We start from the raw sequence: 21,504 nt of genomic DNA on the forward strand, positions 1-21,504 counted from the left end.
ACATTAACGCAGCTGTAAACAGTCCACCCTCAAAACACATGTCGTTCAGTCGCCAGGTCATGTCTGACTCTTTGAGATCCCGTGGACTGCAGCATGCCAGGCTTCCTGTCCCTCACTATCTCCTGGGGCTTGCTCAAGTTCACATTCACTGAATCACTGATGCCATCCAGCCATCTCATCCTCTGTTGCCCTCTTCTCCTCCTACACAAGAGGTGTAGTCTCATATAATTCCTCTGGTCCGCCGGGGGCACCATTTACATCCGTCTAACCACAGTGAATTTTCACAAGTGCGGCTGATTTAGAGAAAGCTCGATGAAGTTTCCGAGCCATGTGAAAAGACGGATTTCCTCTGGGACTTGGTTTCATCTCTCCACCTGGTCCCTGAGCGCCAGCTCACTCCCCTCGTGGCCACGCCCAGATCAGGCAGTCCTTTCCCTAGCTCTGTTTCCCCTCTGCTTCTCACCTTCCCTCTCAACTCTAGACAGACCTCCCACCCTCAGACCCTGAGTGACCTCACCCTGCTGAAAAGCCTCCTGAGGTCCCTGAGCTGGTGGATCAAGAGGGAAAGTGGGGAGGATGTGGGAAACAGTGGAGTCAGGAGACAAAACCTGGCCCGTCTGAGGGGCCTCGCCGCCCTCCAAGCCAGCCCTTTGGAGTAATTAACACAAGCCAGAGGGAGAGAAGGGCCAGCTGGGTGGTGAGGTCCCCAGGTCCCATCCCCTCGGGATGCTGAAGGTTGAATGCCGAGACCACAGGCAGGCGGTGTCAGCCCAGGCAGGCGCGCCGGGCCGACCGACCGACTGGCCAAGCGCACCCTTCTTGTCTCTCTCCCAGTGTACGTGTCTCTGACGTGTGCCTTCCGCTACGGCCAGGAAGACATCGACGTGATGGGCCTCAGCTTCCGCAGGGACCTCTACTTCTCCCAGGTCCAGGTGTTCCCTCCCGTAGGGGCCTCGGGCGCCACCACGAGGCTGCAGGAGAGCCTCATCAAGAAGCTGGGGGCCAACACCTACCCCTTCCTGCTCACGGTGGGTGACGTTGCGCGCCCCCATCCCCACCACTGCACTGGTTCCTTCCGCCCCCAGCACCTTGTGATGTGACCGGTGGCCAAGGAACGGGGCCAGAGAAATGGCTTCACATATGCGGGCCTTCAAATTGCACCCTTCTATAACTGAGGAAATTCTAGATTGCCTGGGCTGTCATTGTCTTTTTTTTAAGTCCTTGAAAATAGCCTCCTAGCCTTTGAAGGCACGGTTTCAACCTACAGTTTAAATATTTAAACTGCATCCGACCACCTAATTATACGTGCGTGTCACGCCTTCACTCTATAAAAAGAAAGAAGTGCCCCTCAGTTGGCCCTGAGGAGTTTCTAAGCAGGCAAGAGTTTCCCGTGAGCCAGGAGATCTTAGTGAGATGAGATCCTGGCTGTAGCCTTGAGCACAGCCTGGGGGGGTCACGGAAGAGAAATCCTTGGTGGAACCGAGGGACCCTGGGGCCAGAGTGCCTGCCTCTGATGACTCCATCCTGGACTCGCTGTGGGGTAGCCACCCTCTTCACTAGCATGTTTATGGGTCTTAAGATTACATATTCCTCCAAAGTTATACAGTTCAGGCTTAAAACGGCAGGAGATTCTGACACAAGCTACGACAAGAATGAACCTTGAAAACGTGATGCTAGGTGAAAGAAACCAGTCGCCTAAGGACAAATGCTGTGTGATTCCACTTACATGAGGGATCTGGAGGAGTTAAATTCATGGAGACCGAAAGTAGAAGGGTGGTCTCCAGGGCATGGGAGAGGAGGGAATTGGGGAATTGATGTTTAATGGGTACAGAGCTTCTGCTTGGGATGACGGAAAAGTTCTGGAAACGGATGGTAGGGACCATTGCAGGACAATGTGAATGTCATTAATGCTGCTGAACTGTATGCTTAAAATAGTAAGGTTTATGTTTTGTGTATATATATATATTATATGTGTGTGTGTGTATATATATACACATTACATATATAATACATACATATATATATGTATTTATGGGCTTCCTAGGTGGCACTAGTGGTAAAGAATCTGCCTGCCAATGCAGGAGACACAAGAGACTCAAGTTCAAGCCCTGGGTCAGGAAGGTCGCCTGGAGGAGGAAATGGCAACCCACTCCAGTATTCTTGCCTGGAGAATCCCTTGTTCAGAAGAGCCCAGTGGGCTGCAGTCCATGGGGTCACAAAGAGTCAGACACGACTGAGCGTGCATGCATGGTGTAATACACGAGGAATAACATTCTCTGAAAGAAATGATCTGTTGTCTCTTTCCACAGTTTCCTGACTACTTGCCCTGTTCGGTGATGCTGCAGCCAGCTCCGCAAGATGTGGGCAAGGTTGGTTCCAGAATGAATCCCAGGGATTCATTCATTCCTTCAAAGGGCTTTTTAAAATAGCCTCTTTTTTTTTTAGCAATCTGTTTTATTTATTTATTCTTTAATTTTAAACGTTTTATTTTGTATTGAGGTGTAGCCAATTAACAAGCAAGGTTGTAATACGTGAGCCTCTTGTTGTGGAAGAGTTCAGACACACCCCAAAGTAGAGAGAACGGATAACAGATGAGTCCATCACTCACCCTGCGCATTTCCTAACCGTGAGCAGCCCTGTGAGTGAAACAGACGGTCTCTCTCCTCCCTGAGAAGGCTTGGGTGCTGGTCTAGGAGCACGCACAGGAGCTGCTCAATATGAATAGAGAGAGAGAAGTGATAAGCGTTTCACAAGGAAGGAACAGCACATGCCCCAGGTAGACAGGTGGGAGAGCTCGGCTTGGGCGGGAAGCGGCATGGGGTGGGCGTGGAGCGGCGCGGCGAGAACACAGGGCTAAGAACTCCAAGTGCTGGTGGGTACAGATGCGTATTTATTTTCAAGCTAGGTTTTAGTGTTGTTGAGAGTCCACAGTTTCACAGGACTAGTAGGACTGTGACTCACGTGCTAGCTGGTGGAGGGCCCATCCCCACGCTGGTGCCCCCATGCCCACCGTGTCGTGTTAACACAAGAGAGAAGGAGGTTAACGTGGGGTGGGGGATCATGCTGGGGCCAGGTGGGGAGCGGGCAGAGGGGCTGGCAGATGCATCTGTTCCACCCGTGCAAGATTTTTTAGTTTTGTTGATTTAAAATTCAGGAGCCTTCTCTCCAAGTTCCATTTCCAGCTTCTCTTCAGAAGTTGGGAGAGCTGCCAGTGCCAGGTCCCCTGGCAGCCTGGCCATGCTTGGCTGCAGCCGCAGAGCAGCTGCCCGCCGGGGTCGGGTGTTGGAGCCCCAGCAGGGGTGTCCATGGGCCCCCGAGGGCCCTGGGAGCACTGCGCCTGTCCCCAGCTGCAGGCAGTGGACCGTCAGTAACATAACCGCATGGCCACTTCCGAGGGCAGCTGACCGAGGGCGGGCTGGACGCCATGAGAGGCGGAGGGAGGCGAGGACAAGTCAGGATGCCTGATTCACCCTCTGCAGCTGCTGGTGGGGCACGGCCTGCAGGCTGGTGCCCTTTGCTAGGGCCTCAGGGCCCCTGGCACTCTCCTTGCACTAATGCCATTATTTCATCATGAGTACACTTCCAGATCTAGTCTTTATTTTTTTAAGGTTTTTTTTTTTTTTTTAATGTGGACCATTTTTAAACTATTTATTAAATCTGTTACAATAGTTAAAATTTTTTTATTTTATTTTTCGGCTGTACTGGGTCTTCGTTATGGCCTGTGGGCTTAGTTGCCCCATGGCATGTGGGATCCTAGCTCCCCGCTCAGGGAACGAGCTCATACCCCCTGCAATGGAAGGCGAAGTCTTAACCACTGGACCGCCAGGGATGTCCCCAGATCAAGTCTTACTGGTGCAGCTCTGAAAAGCAGATGGCTGATGTAGAAAAAAAAAAAGTGCCACGAAACATCCCCCCGAGTGAGCTGTGACCCCATCCAGCTCTGGAAGGGAGGTGCAGACCGCAGCCCTGTCTCATCTCTTGCCCCCTTGCAGAGCTGTGGGGTCGACTTTGAGATCAAAGCATTCGCCACGCACAGCACAGATGTGGAAGAGGACAAAATTCCCAAGAAGTAAGAGTGTGGCTGTGGGAATAGGTGAGGGGTCTGGGGTTAAGGGGTGGGGGTAAGAAACCGCCCCTTACTTTATGTTTGCAAGACAGACTCTTCCCACTAGGCTGGTGTAGTGGGAACCAGGTCAGGACCATCAGGAGGGACCATCTACAGTTGGGGTGGGTGTCCATGGCTGACCATCTAGTGGGAAGGCAGCAGAAAATAACAGGAGCGTTCAACCTCAAGGGTTCGTGTAAGCTCCTGAAAGCCTCCACAGCCCCTTGAGTTTCCTTCTTCTTTTGCGTTTTGTTGTGGTGGTGGTACACATAACACGAAATTGACCATTTTAACCATTTTCAAGGGTACAGCTCAGTGGCATTAAACATAGTCATTACCTTGTATAACCACTTGTATACTGTCTGCTATCTATATATAGCATTTGGGATATATATGATAATACATATGGGATATATATACATATATGATGATATATCTATCCTGAATGCTATATAAATGATGATAGCATTTGGGAAATATCCCCAAACTCTCTGTATCCCAAATGCTATCATCACCCCAAACAGAAACTCTGCCCACTAAGCAGTGACTCCTGTCCTCCCAGGCCCTGGCGTTCATTTTCCTTGTTCCTGAATAAGGTTTCCAACTGTGCCCTCAACACTTGCCCCTCATACTCAGCATTCACACTTAGAGGACACCTGTACTGAATGGCAATGACAAGGCATCAGATTTGTAGAGAGTTCTGAAACCTAACGTAGGCACACATTCCCACCGCAGCTTCACCCCAGAGGAGCCCGAGCTGGGGTCCTCACGGAGGGTGAGAGGGGCCCACGGAGAGCAGACGGGTCCACACCACCCGCGAGGCCCCTGCCCCCAGACCTGACCCGGCTACCAGTCCTTCTGCATCCATCGGGAACATCCCCGAGGGATCCTAGCCTGGGGATGAGGCGGGGGGTGGGGGGTGACCTGGTGGGCCATGCCGAGGAGGCCCAGGTGCTGATCCTGGGACCGTCCGTGACGTCTCATCCGCAGGAGCTCCGTGCGTTTGCTGATCCGGAAGGTACAGCACGCGCCACGCGATATGGGTCCCCAGCCCCGAGCCGAGGCCTCCTGGCAGTTCTTCATGTCGGACAAGCCCCTGCGCCTTGCCGTCTCGCTCAGCAAAGAGGTGACTGTGGAGCCGGCCTGCGGGGAGCCCGCCCGGGCCCTCAGCTGGGGGTGGGCTGTGGGCAGTCTTGGGTGTAGTGGTAAATACCGACCTATGAGGATGACTGAACTTTTTCATAACTTGGAGTCGGTGAAGGTGACCCTTAGACTAGGGCCAAACTGGCCTGCATTCTACTCATCATGGGTCCCGGCAACCTGGGGAAGGCTTGCTCCCCCCACCCCATCGCTGCCTCAGGGAGCCTCTTAGTGCCGCGTCAATGGGTGTTACAGATTGTTTGCTTCCCTCAAACTGAAGTTGGGCAGTAACGGTAAGGGGGTGGCTGTGTCACGTGTGAGCGTCATGGCCAAGAAAGGTGAAGAACCGCTGACCAGGGCTGTCTCCGGTCCCTCTGGTCAACAAGAGTCACACACACATTGACAGAAGCCCAGCAGACCGTATGTGTGCATGTGTGTATGTACACGCGTGTGTGCATGCATGTGTGTCTATGCATACATGAGTGTGCATGTGTGGTGTGCTCGCATGTGTGTGCATGTATGTCTGCACGTGCATGCATGTGTGTGCATGCACGTGTGTGTGTGTGTGTGTGTGTGTGTGTGTGCAACAACATGCCCGTCTGGTATAACATGGAGTCATCACTGGACCAGCTCCACCTCTGCCCCCTCACCACATTCTCCTCTCTTTTCACTCATTCTGCCCCAAATAACTTCATAACCCCGCTCAAGCGCCCTGGGGCCAGCTCTGCGTGACACTCAGGACTTGGGTGTTGTGGCTGGAGCCCATGCCATCTCCTCGGCCTCCCACACACAGGGCAGAGCCTGCTCCAGACACATCCCCACAGGAGCCACGATGCCTTCACCTTGCCTTCCTCAAAAGCGTGGGAATTCAGCCACTTTGCCTCCAGTTGAAGGACTGGGATGAGTTTAGAAAGACATGACCAGGCTCTCTTCCCCTTTTCTGTCCCATCTGCTAACTTCTTCAGATCTATTACCACGGGGAACCCATTCCTGTGACCGTGGCCGTGACCAACAGCACAGAGAAGACAGTGAAGAAGATTAAAGTGCTAGGTAGGACCTTCTGCTCCAGGCTGGACGGCAGAGCCTTGCAAGTCCCCAGTGGCCATGTTTCCCGGGTCTCTCCTCTGGTCTCTCAGGCCCTCCTGGGTCCTTGGAACCTCCCGTTTGTCTCTGTTGTCAGGGCAGCAGGACCTTAGAGGAGGAGGTCCCTTAAGTGTCCTCTCTGTAGCCTCCTGCCCAGCTTAGAGCCGTCTTCCATCCTGGGACAGCACCCCCGACAGGATGTCTTCCCATCCTTCCTTATCCTGCCTTCCTGGAGGGTCCAGGTCTCGGTGGGGAGGGAGGAGGGGGAGGGTTTCCCTTCTGCACAGAGTAGTGGGAGGGACCTAGCCTGGGAACCCTGGGCTCCCCTGTGGGCTCGTGCTGTGCACATCCTCTCAGAGTCCAGCGGGCAGTCACAGCAGGCCTTCCTGGTCTACCGTCCCGGGTTTCGTGATCTGTTGATTGAGCGCACTGGACATGCTTTGTAAATGGTCATCCCCACTGTCACTGCTGCTGTTGTGTCACCATGTAATGGCCCGGCCTCCCGTATATTCGGGAGAGGGGCCTCTGACTTACTGGTCCACTGGGCCAGCACACTGCCTCAGGACAAAGGGCGTCAAAGTGAGGGGGGTGCTCCGTGAACTCGGTCTCATGTGGGCGAAGTAAAAAGATGTGATAGAATGACCTGGAAGGGAGACCTGTCCGTCCACTTCTCCCTCAGGCCCTTGATGACCGAGACAGACTTAGGGTGACCAACCGTCCTGGGTTAACCAGGACCCAGGACCAAGGACTTCCAGTGCTGAAACGGGCCAGTCCCAGGCAGACCGGGACAGCTGGTTACCTAAGTGCCATCCACTACGTTCCTCTCTCCCTCTTATCCATCATAGATAAGGCTCAGGAATCGGATGCACTCATACTGAAATATTCTAGGTTTTTCTTAATGCTAATATACATGTTTACATTAAGGCTTTGTTTTTATGTGAGTTTAGTTTCTATGCCTTTAAGTCTCTGTAGGACCTGGTGTGATTTATTTAGCATGTTGTATGTAGTGTTCCATATGGTATTTCACAAAGCAGCAGGATGGAGAAAGTACCATTTGATAATTATTTTTTAAGTTGTTTCTCAAAATTTTATGAATACTAACATCTGGACCCCTAATGTTTGAAAGAAGCTATTGAATTTCTGAAGCCAGATATTGAGAACTTTGTATAGGCTATGCGCTGTGTTGATCAGTTTACACAAATTATTTCTTTTGATTCTCAAATTTGATTTACATGGAAATTAAAAATCATCTTTTTGAGGGCTTCCCTGGTGGTTCAGGAAGCTCCATACTTCCATTGTAGGAGGTGTGGGTTCAATCCCTGGTTGGAGAAATTATTCATGCTACAAGGTGTGACAAAAAAAAAATTAAAAATCACCTTTTTAATCATCATAACAACTATATAAGTTAGATGCAGTTATCACCCCCATTTTGCTGATGGGGAAATTGAGGCTCAGGAAGTTCTACTACCCCAGCGCTGATGGCTAGGCAGGGATTTGAGCCCAGGTAGTCTGGCCCCAGAGCCCACCTTCCTATCCACCACACCACAACCACAAACAATTGTGTGCTGCACAATTCATCAGGCAAGAATACTGGAGAGGGTTGCCATGCTGTCCCCCAGGGGACCTTCCCGACCCAGGGATGGAACCTGCCTCTCTTATGTCTCCTGCATTGGCAGGTGGGGTCTTTACCACTAGCGTCGCCTGGGAAGCCTGGCCTGAGGCCAGAACAGGTATCTCAGCCTTAAAGCTGAGCCTGAGAGGTGCACTCAGATGGCCATTAGAGAGGGAAGGCCAGCCAGGTCCCCCAGAAGGCAGCATACAGGACCCCACACCGAGCCTCCCTATGCTGTCCCCCCTTTGCAGTGGAGCAAGTGGCCAACGTGGTTCTCTACTCGAGTGATTATTACATCAAGACGGTGGCTGCGGAGGAAACACAGTGAGTAGCGGGTTGGGTTTCTATTTCCTGGGCGGTTCCGGCTTCTTTGTCAAGTTCCCCTTTTCGGTCATTGCTGAAGAAGGAAGTAGAGCGGTCAGCCAGCTACCCAGCCTGCCACGTCCTTCCCCTTTTCTCACTTCAAGGGCTGCAAAGTCACAAGAGTTCTGAGAGCTGGGTCGAGCTAGGAAATGATGGGGAGCAGAAAAAGGAAGCCTGAATCGTCACAGCGGGAAGGGCTAGAGCTTTCTATTGATCCTTAAATAAGTGGGTAGGGATCGGATACTGTTTCTGACCCCCAGAACAGGTCATCAAATAACCTGTCAGCCCACATGAGGGTTCTCTATCTTTTGATCTCCACAATCTGAAAATCTGATACCATGATGAGGAGATTAGAATGCTATCTCAGTACTCCACCACTTGTCATGAGTGACTTTTCTCCCTCCATTAGAATAAAAATCAAATGGAAAACAAACAAACAGTAAAACCCAAATGAGAATCCTGCGATGGCTTCTTCACGGTGCAGCAAGAGACCTGACCGGTTTTGCTTTGTGCTAGGCACTCAGGTTCACAGCTTTCGGGGGGTTACCAACCCCCCCACCCAGGAAGGATCATTTGGGAAGGTGTTTTCCTGTTTTCCAAGCCCCATTGTAGGACAAAAATACTCTCATCGTTGGAGGAAGGCGGTGGAGTGAGGAAAGACAGCAGATTCAGCAAGAAAACATTACATAATATTTAAAAGGCCACTTCGGGATAAACTGTTACTTAAAGCAGAACCTGGCCTGAGTTTACATCTCAGGGGAGAAGAGGCAGGAAATGAACCTCTGACTGCCTCCGCCAGGCCAGGCCTGGGCTCAGTTCTACTTTCAGACGGCATCCTTGCCCATATCGGTGCCTGGAAGTCTTCCTGGCTCACCTGTTGGCATGTGCCCAACAACGATAGGAGGAAATGGTCCCCAGCGGAGGTTTCCCCTAATATACCCCATTATCCGGTCCTCTTTTCAGCTCATTTTGCATCAAAGAGTCCCAGAAAACTGGACACCATCCTCAGTACCCTCAAAAATGTGGGAGTGAAAGTGAGGCTCTGGGGGCTCTGGTAGGCAGGCCACCTGGGAACCAGGTCAGCCCTGATGCCCCTGCTGTTACCCACCACGCAGTCCCAGATCCCGAAGGTGCTGGGACATGGCCAGGTGGGGCTTTGGTCCAGGGTCTTGGCAGAGGCTGTTGGCCAGGGTGCAGCAGGACAGACCATAGTCCAAGCCCAGCCCCGGGGCCTCTTTCTACGGTAGTTATCTTGACAAGGTAATTTCTGCTTCTGTCACTCTGCTGCCCAAACCAAGCTTATTAAGAGAAGATTCCCCCCGGTCCCAAATGCAAGGATGCGGGCCACCTTGTCTCAAGCAGGATTCTGTAAAGGGTGTGCCCAGGAGCCTCTTGTGTGCACTTGGAGGCTAGAGAAGCCACAGCCGCCTTCAACTCCCCAGGGAGATAGAGGAGGCTGGCAGTGGGGCTGCCCGTCTGTCTGGGGGCAGGCTGAGGAAAGGGCCCGAGGCTGGCTCCTGGGCAGGGCTTCTGGGGCCCTGTCTTCTCCTGACCGGGCACAGGGACGAAGGTTATGCCAGGAACATGGCTAGAGCCTGCCTGGGCTCTGCGATCAGAGAGCCCGTGAGGCTGCGCAGTGGCTGTTGGCATAGGCCTGGGGGCAGCTCGCGGGCGAGCAGCAGAGCTGACTCTCCAGCTTCCGACGCTGCCTGACCTGGGGAAACCACACTGAGGTGCCCTCCACTACACCCAGGCCCACCGTCTGGCAGGGGGTCCCTGTGTCTATCAGATGCTGGGGAACGCCCTGCCGGTTGGTGATGGAGGAGATCTGGGGGAGAAAGAGCCTGTGCTGCTATGAACCCCAAACCTCCCAGTCTGTCCAGCTCACGTGGGAGACTCCCAGGGCACACATTGGTCCTCCTGACCGGGACGACACCCAGCCCGGGTTCTCTGCTGGTACTGACCAGTTGCCCTGTAGCCCATCATGTGCTTCACAGAGTCTTGGGAGAAAACAGGGTGTGGTCCCTGATCCTTGGGCCAGTCGGTCTCACTTCACCCCACAGAACATTCCAGAAATTCAGCCATGGGAGCAGGCTGAGAAATGCTCCAACGTTGCTGCCAGCCTGTTGTGAGATGTCACTCATGCTCTCCTCCTTCTCATAAGACATGCACAGCCCCTCTGGGCTGCCTTTCCCACAAGTTGCAGGGAACGTGGGTTCTGGGAACTGCGTGAGCGTAGACAAGGTCTCCTGGGGGCCCCGGTGGCCTTAAGCCTGTAAGAGCAACTGGCTAAATCGGCCGTGTTTCTTCCTGCAGGGAAAAAGTGCCGCCAAACAGCTCGCTGACCAAGACGCTGACGCTGGTGCCCTTGCTGGCCAACAACCGTGAGAGAAGGGGCATCGCCCTGGACGGGAAGATCAAGCACGAGGACACGAACCTGGCCTCCAGCACCATGTGAGCCCCCGAGACTCGGTGCTGGGGGAGGTGGGGGGAAGGGGTCTGCGCTCCTTCTCGTCCTAGCCCTGGGCTCACGGCTGGCACGTGGTGTGGTGGCCGGCGGTGCAAAGCCAGCACTCAGTGGCCCACCGGGGATCCCTCGCCCGCACCTGCCATGATGTAGCGACTGCAGCTCTGGGCTCTGGAGACAGCCTTGTGCCGAAGCCCCGCTCCCTTGCTCTGTCTGGGCCACCCCATCAGCTGTCTGAGCGAGGACCTCAGTTTCCCCATCCTTAGGGTATGAGAGCTGACATGGATTACGGGAGACAGGCCACATCAAATGTGGGGCCCAGCACACAGCGAGTGCTCCAGAAAAGTCAGCTAGTACCTCTGAGAAATAGCATCAGCTAGCATTGAACTGAGTGCCTCATGAAAGATGGAAACATCATTTATTCATTTCCATCTGGAAAGGTAAGGAACAGGGGGTCCTGAGGGCTACGGACGTCAGCTCAATTTAAATGAAGCTAAGCACTGATCTGCTGACCCAGCTCAGAATGTTGGGCTGAATTGAGCCAGCGGATCCAGTAAAAACTAGATCGAAGCTTCTAAGTCAAATACCCCTGCCACTCCTCACTGCCCTCCGGGGCTTCTGTTCCTGGGAGCGTGTGTGGGATGAGCCCTGAGGGTTGGGGTAGGAGCTGTGACCAGGCTGGGGGCTCACTGCCAGCTCCCCATACCACCCCCACCCCCATCCTGTGTGACCCACGGCCCCAGTAATCGCCTCCAGGTGATGCTGTCTGGAAAAGCTCTGAGACGAACAGCTGGGGCAGTGAACATCAGGCAGAAAGGAGGATCATGGGAGTCAAAGGGTTTCTGAGGACGATTTTCCAGCTGGCGTGTTAGATTCTAAGCATGTCTGTGAGCTCTGGGAGATGGGCAAACAGGAAGACAACACCCTAGATCCAGGAACTCAGGGGTGAAGGAATCACAAAGTTCAAAATGGCATGTGCGTTTGTAAAGACCTTCTGTGATTCGTGGAGTAGTACATAAACAGCCCGTCTCTCCATGCTTTCTTTGGTAAGAAAGGTGAATTTCTACTCATTTCATGGATGAGGAAATTGAGGTTTCACCAGATGAAAGGCTCAGCCAAGGACACTGGGTCAGTCAGTGGTAGAGCAAAGCCCATCCCTAGTCCCCAGCCTCGAGTTGAGGCTTTCAAATTGTGGTGCTGTGGAGAAGATTCTTGAGAGTCCCTTGGACAGCAAGGAGATCCAACCAGTCCATCCTGAAGCAAATCAGTCCTGAATATTCATTGGAAGGTTTGATATTGAAGCTCCAATACTTTGTCCACCTGATGAGAAGAGCTGACTGATTGGAAAAGATTCTGATGCTGGGAAAGCCTGAGGGCAGGAAGAGAAGGGGGCAACAGATGATGAAATGGTTGGATGGTGTCACCGACTCAACTGACATGAATGTGAAAGTCGCTCAGTCGTGTCTGACTCTTTGTGACCCCATGGACTATACAGTCCATGGAATTCTCCAGGCCAGAATACTGGAGTGGGTAGCCTTTCCCTTCTCCAGGGGAACTTTCCAACCCAGGGATCAAACCCAGGTCTCCTGCATTGCAGGTGGATGCATTCTTTACCAGCTGAGCCACCAAGGGATCCCAAGAATACTGGACTGGGTAGTCTACCCATTCTTCAGCAGATCTTCTTGACCTGGGAATCGAACGGGGTCTCCTGCATTGCAGGCAGATTCTTTACCAACTGAGCTACCTGGGAAGCCCATGAGTTTGAGCAAACTCCAGGAGATAGCGAAGGACAGGGAAGCCTAGCATGTGACAGTCCATGGAGTTGCAAAGAGTTGGATACAACTTAGTGACTGAATGATGACAAATCCAGAGCCCCCGATCCACCGAGTGTCAGGGCTGCCTTCCAGCTCCCCAGTGAGGACGCAGCAGAACATGAATGATCTGGTCTCTTGGAGAGGGTGGTCCCCTACTTGGGGAGCCTAGGGAGAAGGGTTGATCCATCGGGTCTCTGCTTCCTACTGCTCCTCTGCATTCTTCCATTTTGCTTTTCTGTTTGAACAGCATAAAGGAGGGAATAGACAAGACCGTCATGGGGATCCTGGTGTCTTACCAGATCAAGGTGAAGCTCACGGTGTCAGGGTGAGTGTCCACGCCCCAACATGCCACCTGCTCTGTCTGGCTGTCAGCCATCTGAATGGTTTTGTTCCCCAGCGATTGGGAGACAGAAAGCAAGAAAGGTCCACAAATTCTACCAATTACATGGTAGGGTTTGAGAAAGACTCTATTTGTCTAGTTTCACAATTCTGCCTGATGTAACATTACAGAGAAAAAGGTAGAAAAGCAGACTGCAAAACACATACACTACGGGTACCTCCTTGCAGTCCAAGGGACTCTCAAGAGTCTTCTCCAACACCACAGTTCAAAAGCATCAATTCTCCGGCGCTCAGCCTTCTTTATAGTCCAACTCTCACATCCATACATGACCACTGGAAAAGCCATAGTCTTGACTAGACGGAGCTTTGTTTGCAAAGTAATGTCTCTGCTTTTTAATATGCTGTCTGGGTTGGTCATAGCTTTTCTTCCAAGGAATGTCTTTTAATTTCATGGCTGCAGTCACCATTTGCAGTGATTTTGGAGCCCAAGAAAATAAAGTCTGTCACTGTTTCCATTGTTTCCTCTTCTATTTGCCGTGGAGTGATGGGATCAGATGCCATGATCTTAGTTTCTTGAATGTTGAGTGTTAAGCCAGCTTTTTCACTCTCCTCTTTCACTTTCATTCAGAGGCTCTTTAGTTCTTCTTTGCTTTCTGCCATAAGGGTGGTGTCATCTGCATATCTGAGGTTATTGATATTTCTCCCAGCAATCTTGATTCCAGCTTGTGCTTCATCCAGCCCAGCATTTCGCATGATGTACTCTACATATAAGTTAAATAAGTAGGGTGATAGTATACAACCATGACATACTCCTTTCCCAATTTGGAACCAGTATTTTGTTCCATGTCCAGTTCTAAATGTTGCTTCTTGACCTGCATACAGATTTCTCAGGAGTCAGGTAAGGTGGTCTGGTATTCCCAACTCTTGAAGAATTTTCCACAGTTTGTTGTCATCTCCCCAGTCAAAGGGTTTGACGTTATCAATAAAACAGAAGTAGATGTTTTTCTGGAACTCTTGCTTTTTCTATGATCCAACAGATGTTGGCAATTTGCTCTGTGGTTCCTCTGCCTTTTCTAAATCCAGCTTGAACATCTGGAAGTTCATGGTTCACGTACTGTTAAAGCCTGGCTTGGAGAATTTTGAGCATTACTTTGCTAGCGTGTGAGATGAGGGCAATTGTGTGGTAGTTTGAGCATTCTTTGGCATTGCCCTTCTTTGGGATTGGAATGAAAAATGACCTTTTCCAGTCTTGTGGCCACTGCTGAGTTTTCCAGATTTGTTGGCATATTGATTTTAGCACTTTCACAGCATTATCTTTTAGGATTTAAAATAACTCAACTGGAGTTCCATCACCTCCACTAGCTGTTTGTAGTGATGCTTCCTGAGGTCCACTTGACTTTGCATTTCAGGATGTCTGGCTCTAGGTGAGTGATCATACCATCATGGTTATCTGGGTCATGAAGATCTTTTTTGTACAGTTTTTCTGTGTATTCTTGCCACCTCTTCTTAATATCTTCTGCTTCTGTTGGGTCCCTGCCATTTCTGTCCTTTATTGAGCCCATCTTTGCATGAAATGTTCCCTTGGCATCTCTAATTTCCTTGAAGAGCTCTCTAGTTCTCTTCAGAAAAGCAAGGCTGCTGGGAAATGAGGTCACAGTGTGTCTCAGGAGGCTCCATCCATGATGGGGGGCCTTCTCGCCCCCCAAAATCATTACAGGACTGGGTAGTCTCCTTTTCACACTAGAGCACAGATATCTCATAGTTCTGAGGAAATGGTTTTCCATCTTTTTTTTAATTCAATTTCTTTCAATTTAAAAATCTCACCAAGGTACTTCCCTGGTGGTCCTGTGATTAAAATTGTGTGCTTCCAACTCAGTGGGTGTGGTTCAATTCCTAGTTGGGGAACTAAGATCCTACATGCCACGTGGTATGGTCCAAAAAAAAAAAAAAAGAAAGAAATCTCATCAAAAGGGAAAAACTCAACTTCTCATTTTCCTTTTCAAATTCCATTGCCAAAGGCCAACTGGCCTTTTACCTTAATGAGTCCTGGGTAGTTCAGCCATCAAGGCAAATCTATGTGTATATTCCATAAGTCTCAGTGGACGAAGAGTTCCCCCAAATTTTGGTTGGGACCACAAAGTAGAACATGGGTTGATTTTGCAGATTTTGTTAACACAGCATTGTAGTTGTCCTGTTTTACAAAGCGTATAGTGTTGAGACTTCCCTGGCAGTCCAGTCGTTAAGACTCTGTGTTTCCAACGCCAGGGACACAAGTTCGATTCCTGGCTCTGGAATTAAGATCCAAAATGCGCTGCAGCAAGGACAAGATATATATGATATGAGATGAGATATATGTATATATATACACACACACACACATATATATAGTGTCTATATCTATAAAGTGTATGGTGCTTTCTTTCACTTTCTCTCAGAGGCTCTAAAACAGAGTCGAATGTAGCAGTCAAGGTAAGCATTTAGCAGGTATTTCATGGTGACCTTTGTGGCCACGAGAGAAATTCTGGACTGGGGTTTATTCTTGAACTTTAGGGCTTTAACTAATCCACTTGAGAAAGACATGGAGTCACAAGCAGAGAGGAATAGCGGAGTGCACCGTAAGGAGCACAAAGAACCTGAAAGTTGTGGGTGATGAAGGACCCGAGGGGGGTGTATCCATCTCTGAATAACGGCAAGGAGGGGTGTGTTGCCACCGTGGACAGTCCCCACAGCCCTGTTTGTGTTTTTGTTTCCTAGCCTTCTGGGAGAGCTCACCTCCAGGTAAGCCTCGTCGCCGTCCTTCTCTGCCTGATTCCAGGGTCTGAAGGGGACAAACCCGGGGTTTAAAACAGGACCGTGAAGGCCAGTTTCCCAGTGTCGTGCTCAGGACGTGGGGAACCTTGCCCGCTCACGCTGTGCGGACCTTGGCTGACGGGTGTGAGGCTGGGGTGTTTCGTGGAGACTAGCTGGGTCTGCCCCTGGATGGAGACACACACGTAGAGCCACCCTCAGAGAACAGGCACACTCCACGCAGTTGCCCCTGTGTGTACGCACGTGTGTTCAGGGGTGAAATGGACATAACGCGAAGTCTACCATTTTAACCATTTAAACCTGTGCAGTCGAGGAGCTTCCCTGGTGGTCCACCGGTTAAGACTGTGCTTCTAATGCAGGGGGCACAGGTTCAGTCCCTGGTCAGGAAACAGACTCACATGCCGCTCGGTGCCACCAAAACAGAAAAAAACACCACACGATAGAGTTCAGTGGCGTCAAGGACACTCACAGAGTTGCGTGACTGTCCCCATTCTCTGGTCCTTGTACCCGTGCCCGTCCCAAAAGGAAGCCCCGTGCCTGTGGAGCCATCTCTCCCACTCTCCCCACTACTCGGCAACTGCTTACCTACCTTCGCTCTGCAGATTTGCCTCATTTGGACACTTTGTATGAACGGAATCAGGCAGTTGTCCCCTCGTGACCAGCCCCCGCTGGGTGCGTTCGCAGTGTCCCTGTCGTCAGTGCTTCTCTCCTGTTTGTGGCTGAGATTCAGCCCATGCTGTGAGTGGACCACGTTGTGTTCGTCCATTCATGGCGGCTGGACACTTGGGTTGTCTCCATCTTCGGGCCTTTGTGAATAGTGACAGTGGCCTTTTAAATCAGGCACACAGAGGCAGCAGGCAGGATGCGTCTGAGGCAAGCGCTGGCCTTACATACTCCGTCACTGACTCTGTCGCCCCTGCTCCCGTGGAGCCAGGACAACCTCTCTCCTAGGCCCTGGCCACACGGGGACCCACCAGGGCGCCTTATCAACAGATGAGATCTGACCAAAGCAGTGACCCCAGGGTGGGAGGCGGTGGGTCCTGGGTGAAACAGGGAGTAACCCTTGTCCCCTGCCAACCCCCCAACCCCTTTCCATTCTTCCTGTGTCCAGATTTTCCTTCTGCCCCTTCCTGACTCCCTGCTCTCCTTTTTCTGTATAAATTCCAAGCCACCTCAGAGTCCTGTAGCTTCTGGAATTGGCTGGACTCTGCTCATCACAAGGGACTGCTCTCCACAAGACCCAGGTCTCCAGCATTGCAGGCCGATTCTTTACCTCCCCTGAGCCACCAGGGGAGCCCAGGTGGCACTAGTGGTAAAGAAATCGTCTGCCAGTGCAAGAGACTTACGTTCGATCCCCGAGTTGGGAAGATCCCCTGGAGAAGGGCATGGCAACCCACTCCAGTATTCTTGCCTGGAGAATCCCATGGACAGAGGAGCCTGAGGAGGCTACAGTCCACAGGGTCTCAAAGAGTCAGACATAACTGAATTGACTTAGCATACACTATGTCCGTGGACGTCCCACTACTTAGCATGTCCCTGAAACTAATAACCAGGAGGAAGGGGGACCCCAAAATCCTGGCCGCCTCAGCCTCATGCAAGTGGAGTTTCCGGACCACATTCCAGGGAATACATTTAAAAATTCCTTCCTGACCACTTCCTGATTTCTGGTTTGTTTTGTTTTGGACCTCGCTGAGTCGTCCTTCAGCTGAGGCCTGGGGATCTTTCTCGAAGCTCTGTAGCCACAGCTCTCGGCTGTGCAGTTACAACCATGTGCATTCTGACCGCTCTGCCTCCTTTGCTTCTAGTGAAGTGGCCACTGAGGTGCCGTTCCGCCTCATGCATCCCCAGCCAGAGGACCCAGGTCAGTCACGCCTCGTCTTGGCTTTCTCTAGTCCTGTGCCACCCACGGATTTCTTACTTAGCCACTGCTAGTTCTTCCTTGACCACATCTCTGGGCATGGACGGGGCCAGGCATCCGAGGTTGCTGGCCACATTCAAGTGCCCTGGGCCCTCCCAGAAACCAGGGCTCAGCAACTATGTCAGGGCGCTCGTCCAGTGGTCCAGGCGGTTTGTCCGGATCCAGTGAGTGCCCAGAGGATGTAGCATCCTTGCTTGGATGTGGGCTATCTTGTTAGGTTTTGTTAGGAATGATTTAAAAGCAGACGCTTTGCTATAAATAGGCTTGGGTTGAGATTTAAAGAAAATTCAGGCAAAAGATAAATTTGACAGCCTGAGGCTTTCGTGTTTCATTTGAGAGCATTAATAAGAATTTAGAAAGTGAGTGTTTCTGAGAGTGGCAGTTGTGATGAGAATACAGACGTTACTACAAATGAGGGTCAGGCTGGGATCCTAATGCCTGGGCTCCTTTGAATTGTCAATCCATTGGCTCTTGTATGGATGTTAAAACCAAATGAAGCTGTGGTTGTGCAGCTCTGTGAGCAAGCTAAAAACCAGAGGGCTTTAGCTTGTAAAGCTGCACATGTAAATAGGTGAATTGTATGACACGTGAATTGGACTTCTCCAGTGGCTCAGATGCTAAAGAATCTGCCTGCAATGCAGGAGACCCAAGTTTGATACTTGGGTCGGGAAGGTCCCTTGGAGAAGGAAATGGCAACCCACTCCAGTATTCTTGCCTGGAGAATCCCATGGACAGTGGAGCCTGGTGGGCTGCAGTCCATGGGGTCACAAAGAGTTGGACACGACTGAGCAACTAAGCACAGCACAGCTCTTTTGAAAGAGATAAATGAACCAGCAAAATTAATATGGATGCAATCTCAGAAATTCTGAGGAAGAATTCTCCACTGTGTGTTAAGGTGGCTTAGTTGGCAGGAAAGAAAAATGGACCTGTCTGGATGAGAACCCTCCAGAGTTATAGTAATTAAGAACATTTTAAGTAAAAGTGGTGTAAACAAGTGGGGTTTATTTTTCTTACATTTTATAAAAAGCCTTTCTACACTGATAATGAGACAGCATTTAAACATCAGAATGAGCCCCCATATTCATTTTGGCTTTTTCTCAAAACTATTTTGTCTCAAAGTATGTCTTCCAAATATTTTGGATTCAAATATTCAATGTGCTTTGCCAAAAACTTCCCTTGGGGGAAAAACACACAGCCTAACCATATTTTTTTTTTTATTATTATTATTCATTTATGCTTGTGTCATTAAAGCACTATTTTAAACTCTGTGAGACTGAGATGCATTCTGGTCCCTTTCAAGGACATTTTAAAAGGCCATTTTAAAACTATGACCGGAGTAGATGTCATCGCTGGTGTCACATCCTTTTCTGGCCCTGTGAACAGGCTTTAGGACTTCTCTTGGGGGAAGTGGGGTTATTCCTTTCCTGGGTATGACGTCTTCATGTTCCAGTCATTATGGCCCTTATACTGAACATATTACAACATCAAGGCTAAGACAATGATCTTTCATCCTGCCAGATTTCAGGGAGAAAGAACAAATTACCCCACGGACTAGGAGTTCTGATTCCCAGAGGTTTATTTGCAGATGCACGCTCATATCTCTCTCACTAGCCTGGTCCCCGACTCCCTGAGTCTAGACGAGGAGATGCTAAACAGATGAAGCATAAACTAGAGTTAAGAAGGCCTGCCAGGGCTAGAGGCCAAGTGATCTGTATGCAGCAAGTGCTAGAGAAATGCTACTGAGTTTTTACTGTCCTCTGTCTAGAACATTCTTAGAGAATTCAGGTGAAGAGAATTCAACTCTCTTCAAGGCTGTTGGTCGCACTTAGTGTAATTTTATGCTCAGCACCAAAGTGGGGTGTCCAGGATGGTTCTTGCCCAGTGTTGTTTTTGATGCATCAGCCTCTTGGTAGGTCCCCTCATCCCTCAACAGCCTCTGGGGTGCAGGTTCAGTGTCAAGTCCCAGGACTCACCCCTAGAGAGCAGGACATGGAAGGTGGACCCGGTGTACTTCCACCACATGGGGTGGGCCATTAATAGCTCCCGGGGACTCTGATCTGGACAAGGTCCAAAGGGCATGTCGCAGGGAGAAAGGCTTTGAAAAGAGAAGCCCAGCCTCAGAGGGGGTGAGGTTAAGCAGGGAGAGGGTCTAGAGGTGAGGTTGTGGCTGTTCCATCTGGGGAGGTGTAGGTTGTGGGGGCAACTTTTGGAGGAAGTGATGGTTAGAAATGCAGGGAGAGGGACGTCCCTGGTGCTCCAGGGGCTAAGATTCTGTGCTCCCAATGCAGGGGCCCGGGTTTGATCCCTGGTCAGGGAACCAGATCCCATGTGCCACAACTAAGACTCTGAGCAGCCAGATCAATAAATGACTGTTTTAACAAAAACAACGAAAATGCAGGGAGGAAGGCCCTCCGAGGGGGCCTGGCCAAGAAGCAGGAATGACATGCAATTTTCATGAAATGCGTGTTTCCGGGCCTTTTATTGCTCCACCTGTAAAGTGACCTAATGAAGGAAGAAGAGTTCTGCTAGACAGGACGGATGCTAACAGATGTCTCTCCTCTCTTCCACGCTCACAGATACCGCCAAGGAAAGGTGAGCACTGCCCGGCATTATCCCCGTTCTGTGACCTCCTCCTCCGCAACCCTAGAGCGAGCCTTCACACTTGCGTGTGTTTTGTTTTTTCTTCTTCTTTTTTTTGAAATGCAAGTGCCTGACTTAGGCTTTGATTGCCGAGGCATCCACTTCAAAAAGGCATCCGCTCCAGTGATGGCTATCTTGAATAAACACATTGCCAGCCACAGGACTAGAGCCCAGCCAGGCCGGCTCTCCCCACTGAGGCGCCTCTGTTTTAGAGATTTCGGTTGATTTCAGTAGCAGATCCTTCGAGCCACTTGTTCTTTTGTCTTGGTACGCTTTAAATTCCCCTCTCTTCTGTTTTAAAACTCACCAATAAAGAGTGAGCCCTCGGAACTCTAGACCCCGCCCCCACCTCGACCCAAATAAAGGGAGAACACCCCAGGCCCGTGTCCCTGAGCTCTCTTTATCTGTGACTTTGCTGTGTGGTCCCAGGTGTGCTGTGTACCTTCCAGGTCCTGTAAGTAATAAACCTTTATTTTCTCAAAGTTTCTGGATGGTTATTGCTGAAGGGTGTCTTGCAATCCTAACAGGAACCACGAGGGCCGGGCCAGCCACAACAGTGGTTATTGATAGGCTAAGACCTGCACAAAACAAGCACTCACCCCCTTGAGGGGGCGGTTCTTTCTGTAGACGCCCACGCTCTCAACACTGGCGCACGCCCTGGCTTTCCTTTTGCTCCCTACTATCAGGGCATGCACACATGTGGACACACACACATGTCCACGCACGCATGCACACAGTTATCCCAAGCATGTATGTGTGCTGTGTGGGTTCCTTCATTGTTTCATATTTTTGTTTGCTAAAGCGATTTTACACGGAAAGCTAGGAGGAGGACGGCCTTGTCCCCTGTTGCATCAGTGGGAGAATCTTGATGGGTTCCTCTTGCAAAAGGAAGATCAAGGACCTTGTTTTTCCTCCAGATTTCATCGCAAGCGCCAAAGAACATGCCTTGATCAAAATGTTCTTTGTTTTTATTTTAGTTTTCAGGATGAAAATTTTGTTTTTGAGGAGTTTGCTCGCCAAAATCTGAAAGATGCAGGAGAATATAAGGAAGAGAAGACAGACCAGGAGGCGGCTATGGATGAGTGAAGAGGCGGCTCAGGACGTGGGATGCGGGGTCGCTATCCGCATGGTAGCAGGGCTCCAAGTTAGTCCTTTAGTGACGCTGAATTCCAAAGTGCGGGTCTTCTTCACAGAAATAAAGCTTGTTCTGCCCTG

At 50.7% G+C, this 21,504-nt stretch overlaps 1 protein-coding gene across 1 annotated transcript in view; it reads left to right on the forward strand.

Moving 5' to 3' along the window:
* The window catches only part of SAG (S-antigen visual arrestin), a 42,199-nt gene extending 20,695 nt beyond the window's left edge, over positions 1-21,504 (forward strand). Inside the window, exons 6-17 of the mRNA XM_070368505.1 lie at positions 835-1,028; positions 2,310-2,369; positions 3,993-4,069; positions 5,096-5,231; positions 6,211-6,295; positions 8,192-8,264; positions 10,620-10,757; positions 12,832-12,909; positions 15,678-15,701; positions 17,537-17,592; positions 20,226-20,241; positions 21,267-21,504. Of these exons, the coding sequence (XP_070224606.1) occupies positions 835-1,028; positions 2,310-2,369; positions 3,993-4,069; positions 5,096-5,231; positions 6,211-6,295; positions 8,192-8,264; positions 10,620-10,757; positions 12,832-12,909; positions 15,678-15,701; positions 17,537-17,592; positions 20,226-20,241; positions 21,267-21,375 (1,046 nt within the window). The 3' untranslated portion in view covers positions 21,376-21,504. The remainder of the gene's footprint in view (positions 1-834; positions 1,029-2,309; positions 2,370-3,992; positions 4,070-5,095; positions 5,232-6,210; positions 6,296-8,191; positions 8,265-10,619; positions 10,758-12,831; positions 12,910-15,677; positions 15,702-17,536; positions 17,593-20,225; positions 20,242-21,266) is intronic.

Source organism: Bos mutus, chromosome 3, assembly GCF_027580195.1.
Source record: "Bos mutus isolate GX-2022 chromosome 3, NWIPB_WYAK_1.1, whole genome shotgun sequence".
Taxonomy (NCBI): domain Eukaryota; kingdom Metazoa; phylum Chordata; class Mammalia; order Artiodactyla; family Bovidae; genus Bos; species Bos mutus.